We start from the raw sequence: 26,369 nt of genomic DNA on the forward strand, positions 1-26,369 counted from the left end.
TAGAATACCGTAGGGCGTAGATAAACATCGTGGAGAAACAACTTATTAAGCAGCAGCTTACTATGACAAATAATAAATATTGAATATGTTTTATGTTGTCTATTATATTGTTACATCAATATTCTTAAGCGTTAAATATTAATGTATAAAATTAAATACATAATCTGCATAAAGTACAGATTTTTATATATTAGTAATCTGTCAAATATATTTGACAATTGACAATTATGAATTGACATTTAATCATTTAAATAATTAAAAGCAGTCTATTGGCTCGTTGCTTAATAAATGATAATTTATGATTTCGCCAATATATTTGAATCGAGTCTACTTTATAGTGTTTTGTGAAATTAGTGTAGTTAATAAAATACGTGATATTATAGTGAAATGTTTGGGTAAGTAATTTTAAATTGAAGATTTTCGGGATTTACTATTTTTATGATACATTAAACCAATAAGCTTAATATCCAAATTTTTACGTACTATTCGTCATAATATTTGACTCAGTAGCGCTGTTACGTGAGTTACTATTTTTATTTATATTAATAGAACGCACATGCAATCTTTTCAATTGTGTCTATTCTATTTAAATTTTCGTATTTTGTTTTATAATACAATTATAATTTGCAGCAAAGTAAAAAAATGTCTTCGTTCGATAAATTAAAACTCTTAATCTGGAAAAATTTCCTTTTGCAAAGAAGACATAAATGGCAAACACTATTTGAAATAGCATCTCCTGTGATATTTTCTTTATTTTTAATATTAATACGATGTCTTGTGGATCCTCAATCAAAGCCCGATGTTTCTTATCCGCCCTTTCTTCCAACATATTTCAACATCAGTGGAAGGCAGTTGTAAGTATACTGAAAATGGTTTCAAATTTGTAAATTATCATGAAACATTTATATTAAAATTTACTTTATATATTGTTTAGAGGAAACCTTACATCAGCAAAAAGAGAAGGAACATTGGCATTTTCTCCTGAAAATCCATTGACAAGGAAAGTGACTGAGGATGCAATGGCCAAGGTTGCTTTAGATAATCTGAATGGTTTTATAGCCTTATTTTTTGATACAGCTATGCTTCCTACACCAGAAGGATATAATAATTCAACAGCACTAGAGGCTGCTCTCACTCAACCAAATGTTATGAATCACATCCTTGTTGGTATTCAGTTTGATGATGATATGGCTAGTGAGTAACATTATTTTTATATTTTTTTAAATGTATCCTACACAAAAAAAATACTAAGTAAACTATGAATATTGTTTATTTTAATAAAAAAAAAATATATAAGAAAAAAGAAGACTAAGTGTATAATTAAATTCCTCTATCATTATGCTACCAAAATAAATATTATTATATCCAGTGTAAGTAATTACATTATAGATGCAACAGAATGGCCGGATGACATTAAAGTTACATTAAGATTCCCAGCAGTCATGAGAACTCCTATGCTTGAACATCCATTAAGAATAAGTTGGAGGACAAACCTCTTATTTCCACTATTCCCAATGCCTGGCCCCAGGGAGCCTAATGACTTGTATGGGGGTAAAATGCCAGGTTTGTGTTGAATTTTAAATGTTTTTTTACTCTTTCAGCTTCACTATTTATTTTGCATATAGTGTGTAAGGCAGAAAGTGCCAAATGTTCCCTCGCAATTGTCGAGACGTTATGTGTATGAGTGGCGAAACTCAACGCCGTGCGTTGTCACGCACCAGGATAATGAAAATAATTCAAGTTCGCGAGTGGGGATCGAACCCACAACCTTTGCGTCAACAGTCAGACGTTTTTCACATATTTTTTATGAAAAAAAAAACAATCATTTTGCATTATTTTAGTAAATTACGAGAGGTGCGCAAAGATTTTTATAGTAAATTGTATTAGCGCGTTCATTTTACGGTTAATGTAATTAACGGAAATATGTATCGAATTACTAAATTTTATCGAGAATGATTATATTACGAGTAGCGCTACTTGCGAAACACTCATTGTTAAATGTTTATTGTATAAACTTGTAACAATTTGGAACTAACAACAACAAACCAGAATCCAGCGCAAAATGGGGAATAAAGTGTCTTAACACTCGGTCCTCTCTCTGCCTACCCCGCTAAGTGCGGGATGCAGCGTGAAGCTAATAAAAAAAACAACAAATTAATTATAAATAGTAAATATAAAATATATTAAAATTAGGATATAATTTGTAGGATATTCGCCGGAAATGTTCTTAGCTGTTCAACACGCGGTCTCACAAGAAATCATTAAGCAAAAGACTGGAAAGTCGATAAACACTAAGGTTTACCTACAACGATTACCTCAACTTTCGTACAGGCAAGACGACTTGCTGGTTGCTATGGAAAGATTCATATCTATGATAATTATGATGTGCTTCGCATACACTTTCGTGAATACCGTTAGAGTGGTTACTGCTGAAAAAGAATTGCAGCTGAAGGTATGTAATCTATGCACATAATAAAATTGTAACTAAAATCAAATCTTAGATTTAAACGAATGATTGGAAATGACTAACGAAAACTATTAAAACTTGTTAAAGTAAAAGTATTGTATATTTGTTTATTTCGTTATGTTATTCTCATCAAAATCGGTTCTGCTCTTTTGGTGATTATCTGGAGCAGGCAGACTGAAAATAAAATAAGAATCTTAGAAAGCAATTAAGAATTATCGTAAAACTGTAAATAAATTATAAACTTTCATATTATGTATCGAAACTTTATTTTGTTTAATTTTTTAGAAAGACATTTCTATTTTATATTTATGTATTTGAGTGCAATACCCATAATGCTACGAAAAAAAAAACCTAATTTCAATTTGGCGTTCATTACCAATATAAACATGTGCTAGTTTCTAAAACATCTACAGAGTCGTAAAAGTTAAATGAACAGTAGTGCACATGACCTATATGTGCATATATGAATGTTGTATACACAACATTTACTAAGAAATTTAAGGCTAACCTTGATCTTTTATTAGCAATAATCAGTACTTGCCCACTCCTTTTATGCAATATTTTAAAATAAAATTCTAAAAAATCAGCAAACTTCTAGACACTTAAAATAAATTTATTCTTACATCACGCTTACTGCAGTTTTAAATTTACCTTTTTTCCTTTGTAGTTATATAATTTACGTGTAAAAATACATAATTCATCGTCTTAACACTATATATTATGCAGTTTTTAAATAAAATTATCTTTATGAAAATTATTTTATCATTGTAATTATTTAAACTGCTATTGTAAATAAATATCTCAAAAAAAATAGAATATAAGTTTAAATTTGCAGGAAACCATGACGATAATGGGACTACCGTCTTGGCTACACTGGCTGGCCTGGTTCGTCAAACAGTTCTCTTTTCTATTGATATCTGTGATATTAATGGTTATATTATTTAAGGTAAGAAAAAAATCAGCTTCACGCTGTATCCCGTACACAGCAGGGTAGGCAGAGAGAGCCTAGTGTTAAGACACTCCGTTCCTCACTTTCCGCCGCATTCTGGAGGCATTGCCTGTTGAGTGGCGGGACTCGACGTTGCGCCTTGCCTCGACACCTTCAATTTCATTTCCTCGATTGGCGACCGAACCCACAACCATATTAGGATAATATATGGCTCATATTGATATTTGTGCTTAAATTGAACCAAAAATCACTGTCAAGTTGCCAGATGATTTAAAATCACGCAAAAAACTCGATAGCCTACTAATTTAAACGGCTTTATAAATCAAATATATTTATTTTCTTTTAACAAGTTATGAGAATTCGATATTATTATTTTAGATACCTTTCAATTCAACACAAGATGGCGAAGGATATGCAGTTTTAACGTTCACGCCGTGGACCGTCTTGTTTTTCTTTTTAGTACTGTTCGTCGTAGCTTCGCTGTCGTTCTGTTTTATGGTCAGCGTATTTTTTACTAGAGGTAATAACCATTTTTTTAACAATTTTAATTATATATCATCATCTTCGCGCTGTAACCCGTACTGTACATAGTAGGAGGGGCAGAGGGAACCTAGTGGTAAGACACTCCTACTAAATTCTAGACATTGCGTGCTTTGTCTTGTTGTAGAGCGAGGAAATTAAAATATTACATAATTTATTCCCGCGATTGGTGAGCGAACCCACAACCGTCGTGTTAACAGTCGCATGCTGTGCTACTGCGCCGCAACAGCCTCAATTTCATTTATGATTAGGTATATTAAATGTAAATTTTTGTTTATAATTAGTGAATCTGAATTAGTTAGGTACTCAAAGTAATAAAAACTATTTGGTACTGTAGCTTGGAACTTGTATAATCAGTTAACAAAAAGCATCATTCAAAAGTCATAATAAATAAAACCTCGCTCACCCTATCATTATTGTTACCTTGAATTAAATTAGAAGTCAAAAAAGTTTTGATAAATTACAATTTGGTTGGTATACGAAAATCATATAGAAAACGGAAAACGGTGACAAAAAAGAAGTTGTTAGGTCCGTTTTCATCAATACTTTAAGATCTATGAATGAAAATTGTATCTCAAGATAGTTCTCAAGAGCAATGTCAAAGATGAGAGTGAATTTGCCTACAGTGAACATTTGAGGCCGTCTCGCAGTAGCACAAGCATATTCTTTAAAACGCGATAGTTGTGGGTTCGATGTCCTCTCTGGCGAATGAATTATAATTTCTCTGGTACCTACCAAAGCTAGCGCGGTGTTAAGTTCAGCCACTCAACACGCAGTGGCTCAAAAATTCGTTGGAAAGTAGGGAACGAAGTATCTTAAAGTTCCCTCTGCATATCCTGCTACATGCGGGATATAGGGTGAAGTTATTTAGTAAGATAAACAAAATATATAGAATCGAAGTTTTGTAAATATTCATAAAATATTTTTTTCACTATTCGACTCACTCAAACTCGTTATAATATTTATATCTCTATTCGTGTAAATCTGTTCGTGTCACAATAATAACATATAATTTTCTACCATTTTAAAATCAGTAATGTTTTGCAGCGAATACTGCCGCGTCATTCATGGGTCTCGCGTGGTTCTCTACTTATGCTGCGTTCATGCTGACCCAGATGCTCTACGAGGATATCAGTTTGACGACTAAACTGTTGTTGAGCCTTATATCTAATACTGCTGTTGGTTATGCTTTACAAATGCTTATTATTTGTGAAGGCACATCTAGAGGTGAGTTTGTTTGTTGTTTTTGCCTAAAATTGTTTTTTTATATTTAATAAATAATATAGGTGGTGATTATATTTATATAATTCGAGGCATCGTATGACGAAATCGATGTTCATTAATCATGTCTTCAATATAATATTAAGCAAAATAATATTATTTTTTTCAAGTTTATTTAAAGTTAGGAATTTACCTACATGTGCTGTTCAAGAATACTTACTGTGGCCTTATTTACATAATGTAGTGCCACGTGTTCCACTAGTTACTTGTATTATCGTTTCGTTGCCATTGTTATCATCAGTTTTCCGTATGGTTTTGTATGACATAATCTATTAGATACCATCTATTACATGCAAATGTAATAGATATCTATTTAATTTAACGCGATTTTGTTCAAACCAAGTTTTTTTTATTTCACTCTATAGTCCATACGAAGGAGGGCAGAGGGAATCTGCGCACTTAGTGTTAAGACTCCATTTCCTTTAAGACACTGCCATTCACAACTTTCCGCTGAACTGTGGAGGCATTGCTTGTTCAGTGACGAACATTAGCGCCGCGCTTTGTCTAGCTATCAGAGTCATTTCCTCGAATGGGAATCGAATCCACAACTTGTCGCGTTTACAATCGCATGGTTATGTCCAAGCAACACGACTGGCCTCCATCCAAGTTAATGTAATGACTAATGTCTAACTTGAAGTCATACTTATGAAGACGTTTTTACTGTGTACTCTAAAGGCACTCTAAGAGTTTACAGCTGTAGGTACTTATTTGTTATGTCATAATTGAATATAACAAAGGAAAATAATCTGGTACTAAAGGTTCTTAGGTCGTTTTTTTTTGTAATGCTTATACAATCACAAAAAAACATCTTAATAAAAAAAACCATTGACGTATTATGACAGAACAGTAGGTAATCACAACCTCTATTGCCCGACTGCTAAGGAAGGGTTATGCTTTTTGCGCGTATCTTGTATGTAATAAAAATAAATAAAATAAAACATTTAATTTTATTTATTTTAGAATATTCTGATAGAATTAAAGATATTTTTTGAACATAACAGCAAATGACACTACATAAAAGTTATAACTGTTAATAAATATAAACATAACATATAAATTGATTACATGCTTAGGCACTTGTAATAAACACGTATTTATAAAAGGACTGCCAAGAATCGTTATTGGTTTTCGTGCGTATTTTGTATGTGCGTAATTTTCTTTATTACCACGAATCTTCTTAACCTCTGGATGGATTTTGGATTTCGTCTCAAAAAACAAAATGGCGTACCCTTAGCGCCAAATACAAAAAAATAATAATAGATACGTAGATAGGAATATAGATTATAAAAATACTCGTATATAACACGCATGTTATTTATTATATTGACTATTTATTAAAGCTACAAAATTTAAAAAATGTCATTGTATTATTTATTTAAATCTGCATAATATGAAGAACAACCAACTAATTATACCTTACAGACATACCATGGAATATAATTCTTGTGACTGACCAAATAGCCTTGTAACTTGTGGTTTATTAATGTGCCTCCATGAATTGGACTTTAGTAGCGAGTAAATTACTAATGTAAAGAAATATTGTCATATTATTTGATAAGTCCTGTGTCTAAAAGAAGCTTTTTTTTAAAACAAAAACTCACACTTCACTTATTTGTATATGATCCGACTTTATTGTAATAAATTTTATTATAATATAGAGTTACTTATTTTTCTTTAAAAAAAATATTTTCGGTTTTTTTTTGGGAACCTAGTGTAAAGACAATACGTTCCCACTTTCCGTCGAATAGAAGACATTACGTATTGAGAGGCTGAAATAAACGCCGCGTGTTGCCTCATTACCAGAGTGAGAAAATGAAAATAATAAACATTTCATTTCCTCGAGTGTAAATCGAACCCACCACCTATCACTTATACAGCGTTGCGCCACCACTGGCCTCTTTAGTATTTGTATTACCATAATATAATAAAAAGCATATTATGGTTGCAATTTATTTTATAGTTATTAACACAATTCCTTCCTTGATTCCTAATCAATGTACACTACACTATTATATATAGTACTTATATATTAAACGTGCCCATAGCACGCAACGTGGACTTGAACCACGCACGTCATATGTTTAAACAGTACGGACAACAAACTCTTTTATTAACTTGATTGTCGTTGGAATTAAGCTGGGTGACCACGTCTATTCATGTATTTAATAGCTAATATGTAATGTTTCATATGGTCCTCTTCTGTTTATTAAAATCATTATTTTCGCGAATTTTAGCCGAAATAAGTCTATTGCGTTTTGGATGACACATTTCAATGTCTCATTTTATCTAAGCATGTCAGAGATATGAAAACATTTATAAAATTAGTATCTAATGAAATTCGACCTCAGAACTTGTGTGTGAATTGGATAAGTGCCTACTGCGCCACAGTGGCATCCAAATTTATTACAATATTTAAAATATGAAATAAACTGTTATGTTGGCATTCCATATGTTTATAGTTTCCGATTACAAATATATTGTTATGTTTGATTTGCATAATTCTGTTCTGAAGACTTAACGTCTAATGTTAAGTTCATCAACCTACTTGTTTTTGTAGTTTTTTACACGCTAAGCTGAACTTATCTGCGAAGGCCACACTTTTTTATTTTCAAACTAATTTTGATTGTTTGTTAGTTTTAGATAATTTTCATTGTTATAGAAGTAGGTATATGATATGAGCGAGGTTGCTTTTATTATTTGTATAATATTCGTATATGTATATTATTAGCAAATTCGTGTAAAAGAATGAAGGTGAGAAAGACTGTAAAAAAATGGAATTGTGTCAATCGCAGGCAGTTGCTTGTAGGCAGAGGCTCTTATTGAATAGAAATTAAAAAAATAAATTAATTTAAAAATTCGTGCGAAGTATTGTTACTGGGTGATACGTATCACTTATTGCAATTACGTAGAATCTCTTTCCGAATAATTTCTTAACATAGACGACATGTGTCTTTGTCTTGTTTCTTTAAAAACATCAACCGCTTCCTATTCCTAACACCTACCTATATAATACCTACTAACTAGTGTCCAGTCATATTTCAAGCTATCGTAGTACATTTTATGACTAATAGGTTTTCCGTTATGCGTTTATTTTATTCATACACTTATTCCTAATCCTTCTTAAAAAGAAAAACAAATGGAAACATATTAAATTTGAGCTTAAACCTGTAACAACTTTAAGATCAAACTTTAAAGTATGACAACACTCAATTTTGTTTTTAGCTTCAGGCGGGATATATCTGCATATAGCAGGGTAGACAGCAGGAACCGTAGAGTTAAGACATTTCGCCCTTCACTTTACTCTCGTCAGGTGTTGCTACTCCTCAACGCTGTGCTTTTGTTTTCTTACCAGAACGAAAAAGAAATAAAAAGTCCCCCGAGTGGGCATCGAATCCACGACCATCGTGCTTACAGTCACAGGCTATGCCGCTGCGCTACCAGGACCTTAAAAAATTATAATTCTATAAAACTATAATTATATAAAAATTAAAAAGAGTTTATTGTTAGTTTTTCTTACTTTCATTATATCTAAAATTATAATATATAGGAATACAACTAAATTAATTGTTTCAGGTTTACAATGGAACGAATTTTTCACCCCAGTATCCTACCACGATCAATTTCAACCCGGTCATGTAGCTTTAATGTTAATATTAGATTCTATTTTATATATGTTAGTTGCAATGTACGTCGAGAAAATTCGTCCAGGAATGTATGGAGTACCACTTCCTTGGTATTTTCCATTTACAAAAAGATTCTGGTCCCCTGATAAAACTAAAGTGGCAGGTAAGTTGATTTTTATTAAACCTATTTCTTTATGTTTATATATCGTCATTTTTTTTTCATTCTTACATAGATATATTTCTTATATAATTTTGCAATGTTTGTCTTGTTTTAAAACTATCGGTTACCTCATCGTCGTTCCTTGAAAAACAATACTAAGAAGTTCGCGAAATAAATACAAAAATCACTTCATATCTGGATTCACGGAAATCATGTATCTAGGAACCTACTTTTACTCCGTGAACTCCCTAAAACTACTTCGATTTCTACTTTCCGCTGCATTCTGGAGGCATTGCGTGTTGAATGGCATAACTCATCAATGTGAACATTTAAACAATAGAAAATTATAACAATTAATATACATATAATAAAATATTCTAGTGGTTGTTTATAATAATAATAGTAATTAGTTGTTATATAAAAAATATGATAAATAGATGTATTTTTGCACTTATCATTGTTTGTAATAGTCTTCGAGTACCGCAACTTTGTATAAATATTTCTGGACACTAATAAAACTTGAAACAATAGTAAAGAATCTTCACAGAAGAATGCCCCCATTCTCCAATCTTAAAGTAATTGACTTTAGCGTTTGGACGTTATCCAAGAGGCCCGCGTACAAATCCTCGAATTGTTCTCTGCCTACATTGGAACTTATTACTAAGAGCCTAAGAGCTTGTGCCCCTGTGCTATTACGGACCTCATGTTTCATTGCCTGAAATGTTTATAAAAAATATTAAATTTTTTAGAAATGTTTGTATAAAATACTCCTTTATTACAAATATACAGTTAATCTAACTCAAATTCCCGAAAACTTTTTACGAATAGAACACACTAGGTACTTGAAAATTCAAGGTCTATTGTTGTAAAATCTATATTTCCTGTGTACTTCGCACTGATAAGTATTTGTAGGTACCTATCTATAATGTACTATGATTTCCTCATAAGTAACACAATTTATTTATTTATATTTTGAGATATATTTTTTAATTGTAATTTTTTATATTAATACATAGAAATTATTGCTGCTTGTCGAACAAATGTATTTATTTTAGACTAATAAAATATTAATTTAACATAGTTTAACATAATTTAACATTAATTTAATAGCCCAATAATATTGCAGTTTATGTGAAATTTAATATTAATGTCGCAGGTGTAACGAATGAGCACGTCGTCGATCAAGAATACAAAAATGCTTTGCTGAAAGTAGTTCATGATGAAGAGCCGAAAGGAGTACCCATGGGCATTAATATAGAGGTAAAGCGCCACCACAATATTAGTTATATCAACTATATTAAGGCAACTAACATTATCGGTACATACAATAAAATTGAAACCGATCACTGTCTGTACATTTATTGGAAGGTTTATGAAAATCTTTTGTCTGTTTGTCAGTGTGTTTGTGCATGTTAATTTCAGAAAGGGCGAACCCATTAAAATGCAATTTTCACCCACCTTTCATATACTTTCTCGACATAAATATTGGTTTTTTATCAGTATAAAGTATTTTGTTGTACAAAATTAAAAATTATAATGCTATTACAACACGAAAGCAATTCAGATTAGTAAACAATTAATATTGTGGTTCAAGCGGGCGACATCGAAGTCGGGTCGCTGTCGCTAGTTAATACCTAATATACGTGAATATGTGTGAGTGGAAAGATTATTATTTGACATATATCAACACGACCTCGAAATGTCTAACTGTTGTGAACTACTTTAATTCCTCATTTTAATAGCCTTTAATTTGTTGTAAATGGGACGTATCTAATTGTACTTGATTGTTGAGGGGTCTAATGTTATTTTAGGGAGTAATACCTTTATAGATGCTGCCAGCTATGATAAGAACAGTCTATAAGATTTCAGTAGAAACGTCTCTAAACGCGTTACAACGACAAATATATGTCCTTGACTGATTCTTTATTTTTGTCCCATAAGTTTCATACATATGTAGGTACGTTGAATGTATATTGATCTATTTACGTCATCCGTTTCCAAACGTTCTAAGTATAGGTAAAATACCTAATAGTCCAAACTAATGTTTGGACTATTAGGTATTTTCTGAAGGCCTATGACTAATACGACGTGCTAGTTAAAGAGAATTATAATTAATTGATATACGGCCTAAATTATATATTAATTTATTTTATTCGTATATAAAGAGCATTGTGATATGCCGTAGTAATTGATAGATGTTGAAATTTTTAAACATTTCTTTTTATATTATATTTAAATTTATTTTTGGCTTTTGGTTAAAAAAATTAAATAATGATATCAAATTATATGACTATTAATGATATAAATAAATGTATAATATAAATATTTCCCTCTGAAATCGGAAGAAATAACTACGGTGTCCGCAAATTTATATTACCTAAGCCATTCAAATTTAAATATTGTTACAAAAACGATGTATTATTTATTTTCCAGAATCTCACAAAAATTTACAAAGGACGCAAGAAAGCAGTTGATAATTTAAACCTCAGAATGTATGAAAACGAGATAACAGTTGTTCTAGGTCATAACGGTGCTGGTAAAACCACTACCATATCGATGTTGACAGGTGAAGCAACGTTTTGTTACTACTGTTCATATACATGGCTAGGATTTTATAAAAAATAATAAATATATTACAAAAAACAAATTCATTACTTATTTGTATTATGTCTGTTGTATTGATTCTTTTTAGAGTTACATATCTCAAAAGGAAAAAAACGGAACCTCTGTCCGCCTGAAGAGTGGGTGTGGAATTAATTCCTATTCTTAGAATCGTTTATATTTGAAAGCAATACGCATCTATAGTCTTAATTAGATATGTGGCGCTTGAAATGGCATTTGAAAAAAATTAATTAATATACTTTTATTTATAATTTATCTATTTTTAATGTTGTAATCCTTCCCTTGCAGGTATGGTCCCACCGACCTCCGGATCGGCCAGTATAAACGGGTACGACATCGTAACTGAAACTAAACAAGCCCGCAAATCTATAGGGATATGTCCTCAACACAATGTTCTGTTTCCCGACCTCACCGTGGCCGAACACATTATATTCTATTCAAGATTAAAAGGCGTTCATAAATCCAAAATCGCGGAAGAGGTCGATCATTTTATCAAATTATTAGAACTGGAGGAAAAGGTATGATTTTTTTAGCTTCACGCTGTGTGCCGCATAACGTAGTCGGCAGAGGGAAGCTGGGAACCTAATGCTTGGAACTCCGTCCTCATTAAGGCACTTCCATTTCCCACTTTCCGCCGGATACTCAAGGTATTGTGTGTTGAGTGGCGGAACACAACGCCGTATTGCCTAGTCACCAGAGCGAGGAAATGAAAATATTAAATATTACGTTCCCCAGCTTCATGTGTATGCACTTACGCCACCGGCTTGTTTTATTTATTAATTTTGCTATATTATTGTGTGACGCACAAGTTCTAATTCATTACGTCGAACTGGAGGTCAACGTTGAGCGGAAAGAATAAAATAATCGATATATTATTTATTTGAAGTTAAAGGAAAAATTAATAACTTGTATTTGTTACGAGAATTACACGCTGTTGTTGTTTTTAGTTTTACTCGTCTCCTTTTATAAATAAAATAAGTTATCTGTAAGAAATAAATAATAAATATATAAAAACTTAAAGAATTTGAATCTTTTAATTCAAAAAGTGTCACTTGGAATCGACCAAGGCCTTTAGCGCTTACAATTTTTAAGAAGATTTAACAAATATCCGGTAGCCAAAGATCATTTCAAAAACATATTGTTTGGCAAGAGAGAATGCTATTATTAAAATAAAAAAAAATATTGTAATTGGAAATGCGAATATTTTAATGTAAAAAAAATAACTTTCACAAGAAATAAATGCTTCTGTTATTCTTAATCCTGATTTTGTTATTATTCTGTTATTTAATTGATGAGAATACGATGACTGGAACATGAATAAATAATTAAACAATAGTCGATACACACATATGTAGGGCTTACAAGGTTAACCCAAAACATTTTATATTGATCTCTTTTTTAAACGGTTTTATTTAGGATAATAGTAGAAACCTACGTTCACTGAAAAAGAAGTAAACATAAAAATAGATTGAGGCTTTCGTAGCGCAATGGCACAGCGTCTGACTGTGAACGCGACGGTCGTGGGTTCAATCCTACTCAAGAAAATGAAATATTTAATATTTTCAATTCTTTGCTCTGGTGTCGATCTTCGTGGTCGTCTGGTGTGGTTCTTTTTCTTCGTGCCTTCAGAATTCGGCGAAAAAAGGTGTCTTGACACTAGGTTCCTCCTGCCTACCCTGTGTTGAATGCGCGATACAGTGTGAAGTTAAAAAAAGCTAATATTAATAAAATGAGCATTATGCTATTAAATTAAAATAGGTCATTCAAGCGTAATTTCATCGTTATTCCTTAAGTACACCAGACTTGCAGATATAGCAAAACCTACAACAAAATTTTATCCGGTGTATAAATAAAAAAATATTTCAAAGACTATAATAGCATTATCAATGGAAAACATTAATATTTTTTATTATTCTTCATTCTAATGCAAACGTTCTATTTCTTTGCAACTTGATTACCTTGCGTTAGATCTGTAGAATCGCGACAAAAACTATTAGAATTTATGTTATAAGACATTATGACAAATGTTTTATTAGTAAAATTTGTTAATTTTTAAGATATATTGGAAGAGTAAAAAAATAATAAATGTTAAAAAAAATAAAAAAACCAGTTCAGATGTAGATATATATATATATAGCTACACTTTATTATGCATGGAATACCCTGAATGGAATTTGAATCCACAATTTCGAATATAATCAAACTCGACGCCATCCGTGTCAATATGGCTTGTATTGCAATACCTATTTAAAAACTACTTTTCCATTTTTACATTCGTTAAAAGCAATTTGATATCACTGATTGTAAAGAAAATGTTTTTATTATTAAAAACATTTTTAAAAAAATTTTCGAGGCGAGTGGCAATATGTGACTGGAAACGCGACTGGTTGTGAGTTCGATCCCCAGAGGAAATGAAATATTTAAAATTTATATTTACCTTTCTTCGTTCGGGTGTCGGGGCAAAGCGAGGCAAAGAATGGAGTGTCCTAACCCTAAGTATCCTCTGCTTACCCCGCTATGTACGAGATAACAGCGTAAAGCTGATTTAATAATATTTTTAGAGGGACGTTATTTCGAAACATTTGTCGGGTGGACAAAAACGTCGTCTATCAGTAGGGGCGGCCATGTGTGGATCCTCTCGTGTCGTTCTATTAGATGAGCCTACGTCAGGTCTTGATCCTGCCGCTCGAAGATCACTATGGGACTTGTTGCAAAAAGAGAAAAAAGGTAAGTTTTTGACGCAAAATATAGAAAATTATTTTAAAACGGTATTACTCACAGATAAAATTCATATTTTTGCATATGTGCATTAGGCACAAAGATAATAATTAACATAAACTGTAAAGATTGACTATACATTGATATTATATATGTAATTTATTTTTATATTATTTAATATAAATTAAAAATACAAAAATTACTTTTTTAATATTCAGGTCGAACTATGATTCTAACAACACATTTCATGGACGAAGCGGACGTACTAGGTGATCGTATAGCAATAATGTCTGGTGGTCGGTTACAATGCGTTGGAACCCCATACTTTTTGAAAAAACATTACGGAATTGGATATAAACTGACTATCGTTAAATGTGACGATTGTAACGTTGAGGATGTAACTAAGTTCTTTAAAAGCTACGTGCCCGAGGCGAAAGAAAATACTAATATCGGTAAGTATATTTATGACAATATCGTTAGAAATCAGAAGTGAAGTATATTAAAAAACGTCACTTAGAAGTGGACAGTTACAACTTAATATTTTCCGGGGTCTCTAAATGAGGTGGAGCATGGAGCTGTGCCTGGAGCTTGGCCATAGATGTAGGCTTAGGGTACCCCTCCAGCCCAGTGTAATTATAAATAGGTGTTTACCACATTTATGATTAATATAACAATTAATTAATCAAATAAATAATTTCCCAAATAAATCCGCCAACAATATATATTTAAAAAAAAATTGTATAACCAACTACTATTTACTTATGCAGGATCGGAGTTGACATATATACTGCCAAACGAACATGTAAACAAATTCCCTGAAATGCTCAAGAAATTTGAGGAACTAAAGGATGATCTAAAAGTTTCTAGTTATGGTCTATCTGTGACGAGTCTAGAAGAGGTATTCATGAAGTAAGGTTTAAATAAGATAATATACATTTAAATTTAACTCAGTGTGACATATTAAAGCACGCATTATTGAATATATTACGTATAATATTGACATATATTTTTATATTTTTTAAACCAGAGCGGGCGCAGAAGACAATGGGGTGACGTCAAGTATGAAAAACAATTATATAAATTCAAGTGTCCAGTACACCACGCACAATGACTGCGCCATAGTTCCCATAGATCGACTAAATAATGATATAAGTATGTTATAAAATATTTATGTTACATAATACCGATTAACGTCACAGTTGTTTGTTTTTGGACTTCAATGAATGTATAAACTTAATTAGCTTCACACTGTATCCCGCGTACAGCAGGGTAGGCAGAGGGAAACTAGTGTTAAGACACTCCGTTCCCCGCTGTCCGTCGAGGTCTGAAGGCATTGCGAGTTGAGTGATGAAAATGGAAATATAAATAAATATTTAATTTCATCGAGTGAAGATCGAACCCACAACCAGTTGTGTTTACAGTCATACTTTGCGCTTCTACACCACTACTGGCCTCATATATAAATTATAATTTCAAATTATTTTCAGTGGATAACGAACCAATTGAGAAAGTAAGAGGCTTCAAATTGCTAAGAAACCACATAAAGGCAATGTTTCTTAAACTAGCATACAACTCAAAGAGAAATATGCTCGCCGCGTTCATACAAATAGTGACACCTATCATAAATATAACTATATCGGTGCTCATTGCCCGCTCTTGGAAGTTCATGTCGCAGTTACCGCCATTAGAACTCAGTTTGGAAAGTGGATTTAGAAAAACGGAAACTCTTTTATCGCAAGTCGCAAATTTAACTGAAAATAGCTTAGAGCAACGAGCCATGACGGCGTATAAGGATTATTTCAAAATGGCTTCGAATCCAACAATGATGCTTACTGATATTGGAACAATGGATTTATCGAAATTTTACTTGAAATTGGTAGTGTATAACATTGTTTTTATTAAAATAATATTTATGTAAGTCTAATTAGATTTAATTGTCTTCTTCATGTCTTAATCTATATATATAAAATCGAAAGGTCACTCACTCATCACGAAATCTCAAAAACTACATGTGCTAGGAATCTCAAATTTTGCATAGGAGTTACTGATAGGACGTAGGTGCTCGCTAAGACGGGAATTTGCAATATTCGACTTCTAAGGGGTTGTTTTTGGGGTCGAAAGTTTGTATGAAACTTCGTTACTATAAATGCTAGGAGTCTCAAATTTTGCATAGACGTCACTAGGACGTAGTCATGGAGACAGAAATTAATAATAACATATTTCACGCGGGTAAAACCGCGAGCGGGCCGCTAGTATTATATACACGAGAGGCGGAACTCGACGCCGCAGTTTGCTTCGATACCAGATAAATATTAAATATTTCAATATTTCTCGAGAATGAGACCCCCATACTGTCGCGTTTACAATCACACTTCGTGCCCCTGTGCTATTAATTAATATAATTGGCTTCAATCTAATCATTTAGTTACAATAAATAAATGTTACATCGTAATATCACAAGTTGTTGATTCATAACCTTTGTTAACATCATTTCTGTAGCTATAATTACCTTATTTCTTATGAAAGTGCTATAAAAATAAATTATTATCTCTCCATACAGAGTAAAGCGGATCTCCCGAGAGTGCGATACGAGAATTTAGTAGGTGCGACATTCTCGTCCCAACGCATCACAGCGTGGTTCGGCAACTACGGCTACCACGACTCGGCCATATCACTCGCGCTCGCTAACAACGCGCTACTGCGCGCAATGTCGCCGGGCACCACGTTGCGCGTCGTCAACCACCCCTTGCCGTACTCTATTGAGAATTTGGTATGTGTATTCGTTTGTATTTTTTCTTTTGAATAGTTGGAGGGTGTAGCAGAATAAACATACGGAATATACGTTTCCAGTTAATCGTTTTTACTATGATTGTATTGATTTTTATCTATTATCTAACATAACAATACAATAAAAATTTGTAAGTGTATCTATCTGGCGATACAAAGTATAGCATTGAGTATTACAGCCAAATTGAAACCAATGACTTATTAGTTAAAAAAGGTACAACAAAATAACATTAAAAGAACTAAAGGAATGACTAACTAACAAATAAAACTTGGCGGTTTCCGGTTATGATACATGTAAATGTAAAAAAATAATTCTATGAAACTATAATTTTATTGCAGGTTAAAGTGATGGCCAGTGGTAGCAGTATGGGATTTCAGTTTGCATTCAATATTGGATTTTGTATGGCTTTTGTAACATCATTCCTAGTGCTGTTTGTAGTCAAGGTATGTAGTCTAATATTAACTACCAAAATTTACTTGATTCTTTTTTTTTACGTAGTACATAATTATTAGTAATTATACTCCGAAAATCGAGACTACCAGTATATGACTGTGTACAAATCGTTGGGGCATTCGTAAATTAATTAATTAATACCACTGTTTTGATTGAAATGACACAAAAATAATGTCTATATAAAAATCGCCATTTTTAAATGAATGTACTAGGAGCGCACGAGTGGTGCGAAGCTCTTGCAGCGCGTGTCGGGGGTCCGCCCTGCCATAATGTGGACCACTGCGCTCGTCTGGGACTGGTTTTGGCTATTAATGGTTTTCTTCGCCATCGTTCTTACACTAGCATTCTTTCAAGAGAACACGCTCGCCACACCTGAAGAGCTAGGTAATTTTTTAAATATTTGTATACTGTATAATGTCTAGTTTTTAGTATAAGTTAAATGAAGCAGAAATATTTAAATGTGGTAATAATCTAATTACTTATTTTTGTTTTTGCCATCACGCTGTATCCTGCACATAGTAGGGTAGGGAGAAGGAACCTGGGTACCTAGTGTAAAGATACTCGAACTCCAGAATGAAGAAAATATTAAATATTTCATTTCCTCGATCGGGAATCGAACCTATAACCTGTCTTAACAGTCGCACGTGTTATGTCCCTTATCAAATTGTGGCACCAATTCACAAAATAATTAGTTCTTAGCTTCAAATTAAATGAATTTTATTACTTTATATAATTTTCATATATATATATAAACATTTCAAAAAGTTTGTTTATTAAAAAGTATTTTTTTTATTATTATTTACAGGCAGAGTGCTTCTCGTGCTGATAATATTCGCTTTTGCGATGATACCACTACACTATTTAGCGTCGTTTTACTTCGAAGCCGCTGCGACTGGTTTCTCGAAAATGTGTTTTATAAATATACTTTCAGGTATTATATAATGATTTATTATGTTTTTTTTTTATATTTTAGATTCATGCTATATCCCACGTAGACCATGATAGGTAGAAGAAACCTAGTGTTAAGACACTCCGCTGCCCACGTTCCGTCCGTGAACTCAATGCCACCATTTCTACGCCATCTTGTTACTAGAGCGGGGAAACGAAAGTAATACACTGCCCCGAATAGGAATCGAACCCACAACCGTCACGTTTACAGTCAATACTACATTACACATGTATTTATATTTCTAATTTACATTTATTGTAATAGTTATGTTTCTTTTTTATTTTTTAGGTTGCATGCCGTTTTTGATAACAGAAGTTCTGAGGTTACCGCAAGTTGGAAATCCATATTACGCGCATATCTTTGATTGGGTCTTTTCACCCTTGCCAATTTACTGTATAAGCAGAAGTTTTAGGTATGCAGCATATTGTTACGAAAAAAATATTATATCAAAGTTAAATTATACAAAATCTCTAAATAAATTTTAGTCTGTGTGTGTTATTATGATGTTTAAGCTATATAACTAGGAGTTCTTCAAAATCTAAATACGTTCAAAAGTTTTTGCGATTTAAAAATGGAACAAACACTCTTCCACACATATTTTCACATTTATAATATTAATAATTAGTAATATAATAATAATACGTATAACTATTAATAATAACAGAGACATGAGCGTGTCGTCGTTTCGGCTGCTGGCGTGCGATGCGCTGTGCAAGCAGTTCGAGAACATAGACAACTGTACGCGGCACACCGTGTGCGACACGCTCAACGTGACCGTTTGCTGTCGTAAGTGAGTTTTGTATACAAAATGTTCCTTTTTTTCAATTTTTATATCTATAATATAATAATTATTTAACCCCTTATTTTACTTCAGCAACACGCAGGATACACATCCTGCGCGTAGCAGGGTAGGTAGAGCGAGCCTGTTATTAAGATACTTCGCTCCATACTTTCTGCCCAATACTAGAGGCATTCCGTGTTGAGTGGCGGAACACAACGCCGTGTTTTGCATCGACACCAGAGAATGAAAATATTCAATATTGCATTTCCTCGAGCGAGAGTCGAACCCACCATCTGTCGCGTTTACATGCATGCGCTACGATTGGTCTCAACTCAATTTTCATATAAAGTCTTACAAATACTCATTGAGATTCATTTTAACATCTTATGTGCAACACATAAATCAGTAAAAGTATCCGCCTCGAGAATTTGGCGAAAAGTGGGGAATGGAATCTCTTATCACTTCTGCCAGGTTCCTTCTACTATATGCGCAATACAGTCTAAAGCAAAAAAAATAAAATTTTGAACTTTTTTTATTTAATAGTGGAAGACGATCCCTTTCTAAAATGGAGTGAGCCCGGCATCGGTAGATACCTGTTTACTATGAGCCTTGTTGGGATTATAGGATTTACGACCCTGCTCGTAAAGGAATATGAATTACTTAATAAAGTAAGGATATTACTTTTATAAAATACTAGCGGTCCGCTCGCGGTTTCACCCGCGTGAACTATGTTATTATTAATTTCTGTCTCCATGACTACGTCCTAGTGACGTCTATGCGAAATTTGAGAATCCTAGCATTTGTAGTAACGAAGTTTCATACAAACTTTCGACCCCAAAAACAACCCCTTAGAAGTCGAATATTGCAAATTCCCGTCTTAGCGAGCACCTACGTCCTATAAGTAACTCTTATGCAAAATTTGAGATTCCTAGCACTTGTAGTTTCTGAGATTTCGTGATGAGTGAGTGACCTTTCGATTTTATATATATAGATAAGTTACATTTGTGATCCTGACTACTTCTGACTAATCTTCACGTATATCGAGATTTGTTCTATTAACTTTCACATACTTTTAGTGTGGTTTATATCAGTTTATTTTGATCCTGGTTTACATTTAAATTTAAATTCATAAGTTAATTCAGCTAAAATTAATGTAAGCTTGCTAAGAAGACATCGTCTTCATTGGAAATTGGAATTGGAATTGGAAAAGTAGTAGTAGTCCCCATTACTTTAGGTTATTGCATAGATTCTTCTTCTTCTCCCGTTTCAAAAGTGACGTAGTTGTGTAAAAGAAAATATCAAAAACCTGTCAGTTACCCAATACTCAGTAGCGAAAATCTTATATACATAAAAAATTGATAAATCAGCTTTATGCTACTACACATACATATATTGATTAATTTTCAAGTTTTCCTGCATTGTATATCATGTAGGTATTCTACACCAACGCCCGTACGCCAGTAACGCTAGCAGCAGAAGTGCAGGATGAGGACGAAGACGTACGCTCGGAGCGTGCCGCCGTGCAGGCTCTACCCCGCGCCGCCCTCGCGCGCCACAGCCTCGTGTGCCGGGACCTCACTAAGTACTATAATGACTTCTTGGCTGTTAATCGACTTACTTTTGGTATGTGGTTCTTCTTATGATAAGATTTATTTATCCATTCTCTCTACAAAAAATAATAAAACATAGTGAAATCCAAATAATAAAAGACATGTTATATTATATATAAATAATTTGTACTGTAACCTCTAAACGATGACTTAAAAACATTGACATTTCCACAGCGGTGCGCAAGGGCGAGTGCTTCGGCCTGCTGGGCATCAACGGCGCGGGCAAGACCAGCACGTTCCGCATGGTGACGGGCGACGCGCGCGTGTCGGCCGGAGACGCGTACGTGCACGGACACTCCGTCAGGACGCACGTGCGCGACGTGCACCGACATATCGGTTAGTTACTTATGTTAGATATTGTATTATTCTTTCGTTTTCCTATAATCTCTTTTTTGCTCTTAAAAGTAGTGTTTCAAAGACGCGTACAAAGCACCCTGCTTTGTCCGAAAACCTACAGTCAAAAGACTACCACGTTACGAGAGACGGCAAAATACTAGATAACTTCAACTATAGTTCAAGATACTTCATTCTCCACTTTCCAAAAGATTTGTGTTGAGTGGTTTCTTGTTACCAGAGCGAGAAATGAAAATTGTTCATCCTCCCTAGTGGGAGTGAAGTCGAACTCACAACCTTTGTGATTTCAGACGTTTGTGCCAGTGTAAAAGAATATTTGGAATTAATGCCATTTTTATAAGATAATGTTATTATAAAAATATTTTTGTTAGATTATTTTTGCCTTAGGTAATAATGAGTAAATATATTTACAGGATATTGTCCGCAATTTGACGCTTTGTTGGAGAATTTAACAGCCAGAGAAACATTAAAAATATTTTGCCTCTTACGGGGTATACCCGTGAAGGTAGGCTCCGCGAGGGCGATTCAGTTAGCGGAAATGTTGGGATTCATGAGACATTACGATAAGAAGGTATGACTAAATCCATTGTTGTCTTTTTTTTGTTAAAATATATATATATATATATATATATTACTTTACGCTGTATCATGCATAAAGCGGAATCGGCAGAGAATACCTAGTGCTAAGAGACTCCGCTCTTCACTTTCTACTCACATTTTAAGACGTTGCCTATTCAGTTTGTCTTGCTACAAAAGCATGAAAATAATTCATTCCCACGAGGAGAAATTGACCCATAACTTTATATCGCGTTTATAGTCAGACGCTATGTTGCTGTGTCACGACGATCTTTAGAGGAAAATTTTTACTAATAATATATTTATTTATTTGCAATTAGGTCCAAGAATGTAGTGGTGGTACGAAAAGGAAAATAAGCACAGCTCTCGCACTTCTAGGAGATTCTCCTTTAGTTTTCCTCGATGAACCTACAACTGGTAAAATATACACACATTTATTATATGGAGGTGTAAAAAGAACTAGAAATTATAAAGACACTTCTTTATTTTAATCAAAACTCTTTTGCCTATTAAAACTTTAATTGAAAATAATTAAATATTGCTGCGATATCGTCGTTATGTAATATAATACAGTCGTTATATGGTGTGTCCATTCCAGGCATGGACCCGGCGTCCAAGCGGCGCGTGTGGGCGTGCGTCCAGGGTGCAGTGCGCGGGGGGCGCAGCGCCGTGCTGACGTCGCACAGTATGGAGGAGTGCGAGGCGCTCTGCTCTCGTCTCACCATCATGGTCAACGGCCGCCTCTACTGCCTCGGCCCGCTGCAGCACCTCAAGAACAAGTTCTCGCAAGGTGTGTTGGTGTCAGCCTTGAGTATGTGTCCTGGAGACGTTAAGTGTTGAGTGGTGGAACTCAACGTCGCGGTTTGCGTCGTTACCGAAGCGAGGAATATTAAATTGTTAAATATTTTTGTTACTCGAGTGGGAATCGTACAAAATAATACAAATACAAAATAATGATGATTCAGTGATACTAATTCATTTTCATCAATGGTTTCTTATGACGTAATCACGTGAAATGATCGTCCATAAACCGAGGGTACAAACAACCACTTATTTACTTGCATTATTATTGCACCAAATAGACGACTTTTTTAAAAATATTTATGAAAAAATGTAATTTTTTAATAATATTTCTTATAGGTTACACATTAATAGTAAAATGTAAGGCGGGGCCAGACAGAGACTCGATCGTAGATAAAATAAACCAATACGTACTTGAAAACTTTAGGGATGCTAAGCTAATGTAAGTATAAAGTGTATATAATTTTAGTTACACTTAATTTGTGGTTGTTATAAATATATTTTGCTGAATACGCTAAGAAGAGCTCTATGGATCTATATTATTTTCGACAAACATAGTAAAAACAAACGTAGCGAGACTCGCACTCTCGCATCTTGGAAGCGCTCTAATAGTCTATAATATAATACGAAGCTACGTCGAAATTCTTATACGCCCATTACAATAAGTTTGTGTTGTCATCATCTCTGTAGGGGAATTTTTACAAAATTTTTGTTACTAAAAGATTATTATTAAGAATACACATTTGACAATAGACATTATCATAAAAAATGTATATGATCTAGTTTCTATACATTTTTTACGTATTATTTTCACATTAAGGATAAAGAAATATAATAGCTGTATTGATCTGACCATACTTTATTTTTTACAGAGAAACATATTTAGGTATAAGCACATATTACTTACCTGACCAGGGCCTCTCGTGGTGGAATGTATTTCATTTAATGGAGGAAGCTCGCAAACTATACCCCATAGAAGATTATTCTGTATCTCAGACTACACTCGAACAAGTGTTCCTACGTTTTACAAGAATTCAAGGCCAACCAGAATAAATATACAAGGGTAGGTGTAGGCAAAAGGAAACTTAATAACAAAAGCCAAGAAAAATCAAATTACCTGCTATATACGACTCGACTTTCATGTCTCCTTAATTTATAAGCTTTGCCCAGTACATAATATAAGTTATAAAAAAATACTATTTGTAATAGCCACTAGAATATTTTAGTATGTTCTTTAGTACTTAATTAGTTATTTTTTTATTAAAAAATAACTATCCTATGTAAAATAGGCACACAGTCAAGTTATTATGTACTTCTGGTCACAAAAATGTGTTTCATTAAATATTACATTTTTCATGTACTTAGGGATTATAATCACAGTACTTACAATACATAATTAAGGCACTCATAGCGCAACGACAGCGTCTACCTGTCAATGCGACGGTTATGGATTTGGGGGAATGAACTATTTTCATTTCCTTTGATAATAAATAAATCACGGCGGTCAGATCCGCCTTTCAACACGGAATGTCTCGAAATTTGAACAGAAGGTGGGACAGAGTGTCTTAACACACTCTCTTCCTACAATATGTATGCAGGACACAGCTACAGCGTGTAGCTAAAAAAAGATATATTTTTTTATGGCTAGCATAATGTTAAAATTGTGTTTTTCACTTATTAAATTAAATATTCGTACAGTAATTTACCTCTTAAATAAATGTACAATTTAAACTAACTATGTGTGATGTCTTAGTGTGTAGTTTTTTTTCTTGAATACGATTCTTGAAATATTCAGTATTTTATATGTGTATTAAATGTTTAGATGTGTATTTTATATTTAAGCTGTTATCGTGTTTATAATACATATTGTAATAGGCGTCTAGCTTAACCAATAATATAGCTAGTATATTTTTTATTATGTAAAGCATTTCACAGAACTATAAGAAAAATAATAAGCGATGTCTCAAAGATAAAGATACTCACCGTGTTCAAATCACTGCAATTTGCAAAATGGCGGCTGACTTACTTTCAAAGACTGAAAGTGTAAGACGTGTATTGCAATAACTGCAGTTTTAGCATAAACCTTCACTTACTTAAATATTGCTTATTTGTGGTCACATTTTTAGCCTGGCTAGTTTTGTTTATATTTAATAGCAAATAATATACAAGTGCGAATCTCGCTTTGAGACAAGACGTTATACTTAGTTGATAATATATTAATCGTGGGTAAGAACGGGAGGAGCGGAACTAAAAAAAAAACTTTTACTAAAAAAAAATAAGACTGAAAATCTTAAAAAACTACACAAACAGAACAGTTCTAAATTGTATGAACTTATTTTCAATTCCATCTCCATATTGTCATTAAATCTTATTCCATTGGAATCTGGCCTGCCGGGAAAAAATATACTTATATATACTTACTATTTATACTAGATACACCCATATGTATTGTCCAGACATGTCTAACTGTTACATTAAAATATATGCACTTTATATTGTACTATTTACATTCTGTTTTTCAATATATAGAATTTTTTTTCGGCTATAAATCGAGAAAAGAAATAATTCTATAAAAAATGCCGTACCTCTCAAGCGAGCGAGTGAGTTTTTGACCCCCAGTTGATAGGATTTTTTTGTTCCGAATAACCTCCCCTATAACCCCCTTGAAGGAATTAGTTGAATTACCAGTCACTCCGTATTTCATATAGTTAATTTTTCATCATCATATTTAACATCAAAAAAGTAATTTCAGTACTTTGAAACTATTAATTATTTAAAATAAAACAGGTGCTTTATATATTATCCATGTTAATAATTACCTAATTGTGTAAAAGTGAATAATTCTACAAATAATTAAATCTGTGTTATAATGATGCTAATTATTATAAAATTATTTTGTTATATAATTGTCTATGTATACCATTCTTGATCTAATTTATCTTATTCGGTATTTCTATTTCTGGACAACAAAAATATTGTATACATTTACAATTGTATATTATATACATATTCGTACAAAGTTGACTATGAAATTTTAATATAAACTATTTTATTAATATTTCCTAAATGCTCCTCAGCTAATCCGTTTATAATATAGCTTTTATATTGCTTGTAAGGAAATGTGTGTATAAATTAAAACCAAAAACCATAGTATTATGCATAGTAAAGTGCGGCGATAAGTTCCGCCGTTCAACATCTGCGTGTTGGGTTTCGAATTCTGGCGGAAATAGGATGATGTCTTAACACTAATTTCTTTTTGCCTTTATTGCTATATCCGAGATAAAGTGTGAAGATAAAAATATGGATAGTTTTTTTTATTTTAAAGAAGCTATAATTTGTGATATCATTTTGTGATTTATACTGATATTTGAAGTATAAAATAAAATATTTGAATTTATTTATAATTTGTAAGTGAAAATTATGTTCCTGTAACTCAGTATCAAAAGTCATATATTTAAATATACGAGCCCAGTAATACAAAATTATTTATATGTTTTTCAAATTAAATATTTTTATCTATATTTATTTATTTAGAGCAAGTTTTTGAGGAAATATATTTAAGGCTTTTGATGTCTTGTCTCACCTGCCTGCCCTCTTTATAAAAGTGTTCGCATGTATTGGATGTAGGTATACAATTTTTATTAATAAAATTAATGTTCAAAACTAATTTTGTTTTATTTAATCATTTTATCTTTAT

At 32.8% G+C, this 26,369-nt stretch overlaps 1 protein-coding gene across 1 annotated transcript; it reads left to right on the top strand.

Moving 5' to 3' along the window:
• Nucleotides 1-256: 256 nt before the first annotated feature.
• On the top strand, nucleotides 257-26,339 carry LOC146531416 (phospholipid-transporting ATPase ABCA3-like). Its single transcript, XM_085197982.1, has 31 exons — nucleotides 257-395; nucleotides 631-854; nucleotides 935-1,194; nucleotides 1,390-1,563; nucleotides 2,208-2,452; nucleotides 3,303-3,413; nucleotides 3,795-3,936; nucleotides 5,004-5,183; nucleotides 8,811-9,023; nucleotides 10,177-10,280; nucleotides 11,454-11,586; nucleotides 11,931-12,160; nucleotides 14,204-14,369; nucleotides 14,579-14,812; nucleotides 15,128-15,269; nucleotides 15,388-15,512; nucleotides 15,848-16,236; nucleotides 16,921-17,130; nucleotides 17,487-17,591; nucleotides 17,814-17,985; nucleotides 18,407-18,532; nucleotides 18,839-18,962; nucleotides 19,215-19,336; nucleotides 19,875-19,999; nucleotides 20,765-20,954; nucleotides 21,116-21,277; nucleotides 21,709-21,866; nucleotides 22,192-22,288; nucleotides 22,470-22,661; nucleotides 23,012-23,114; nucleotides 23,545-26,339. Exons 2-31 carry the CDS (start codon nucleotides 643-645, stop codon nucleotides 23,723-23,725), a joined length of 5,127 nt encoding a protein of 1,708 aa, XP_085054108.1. The 5' UTR covers nucleotides 257-395; nucleotides 631-642; the 3' UTR covers nucleotides 23,726-26,339.
• The last annotated feature ends 30 nt before the right edge of the window (nucleotides 26,340-26,369 follow it).

This window comes from Heliconius melpomene, chromosome 15 (assembly GCF_056956725.1).
Source record: "Heliconius melpomene rosina isolate 202511_hmr_F chromosome 15, ASM5695672v1, whole genome shotgun sequence".
NCBI classification, from domain to species: domain Eukaryota; kingdom Metazoa; phylum Arthropoda; class Insecta; order Lepidoptera; family Nymphalidae; genus Heliconius; species Heliconius melpomene.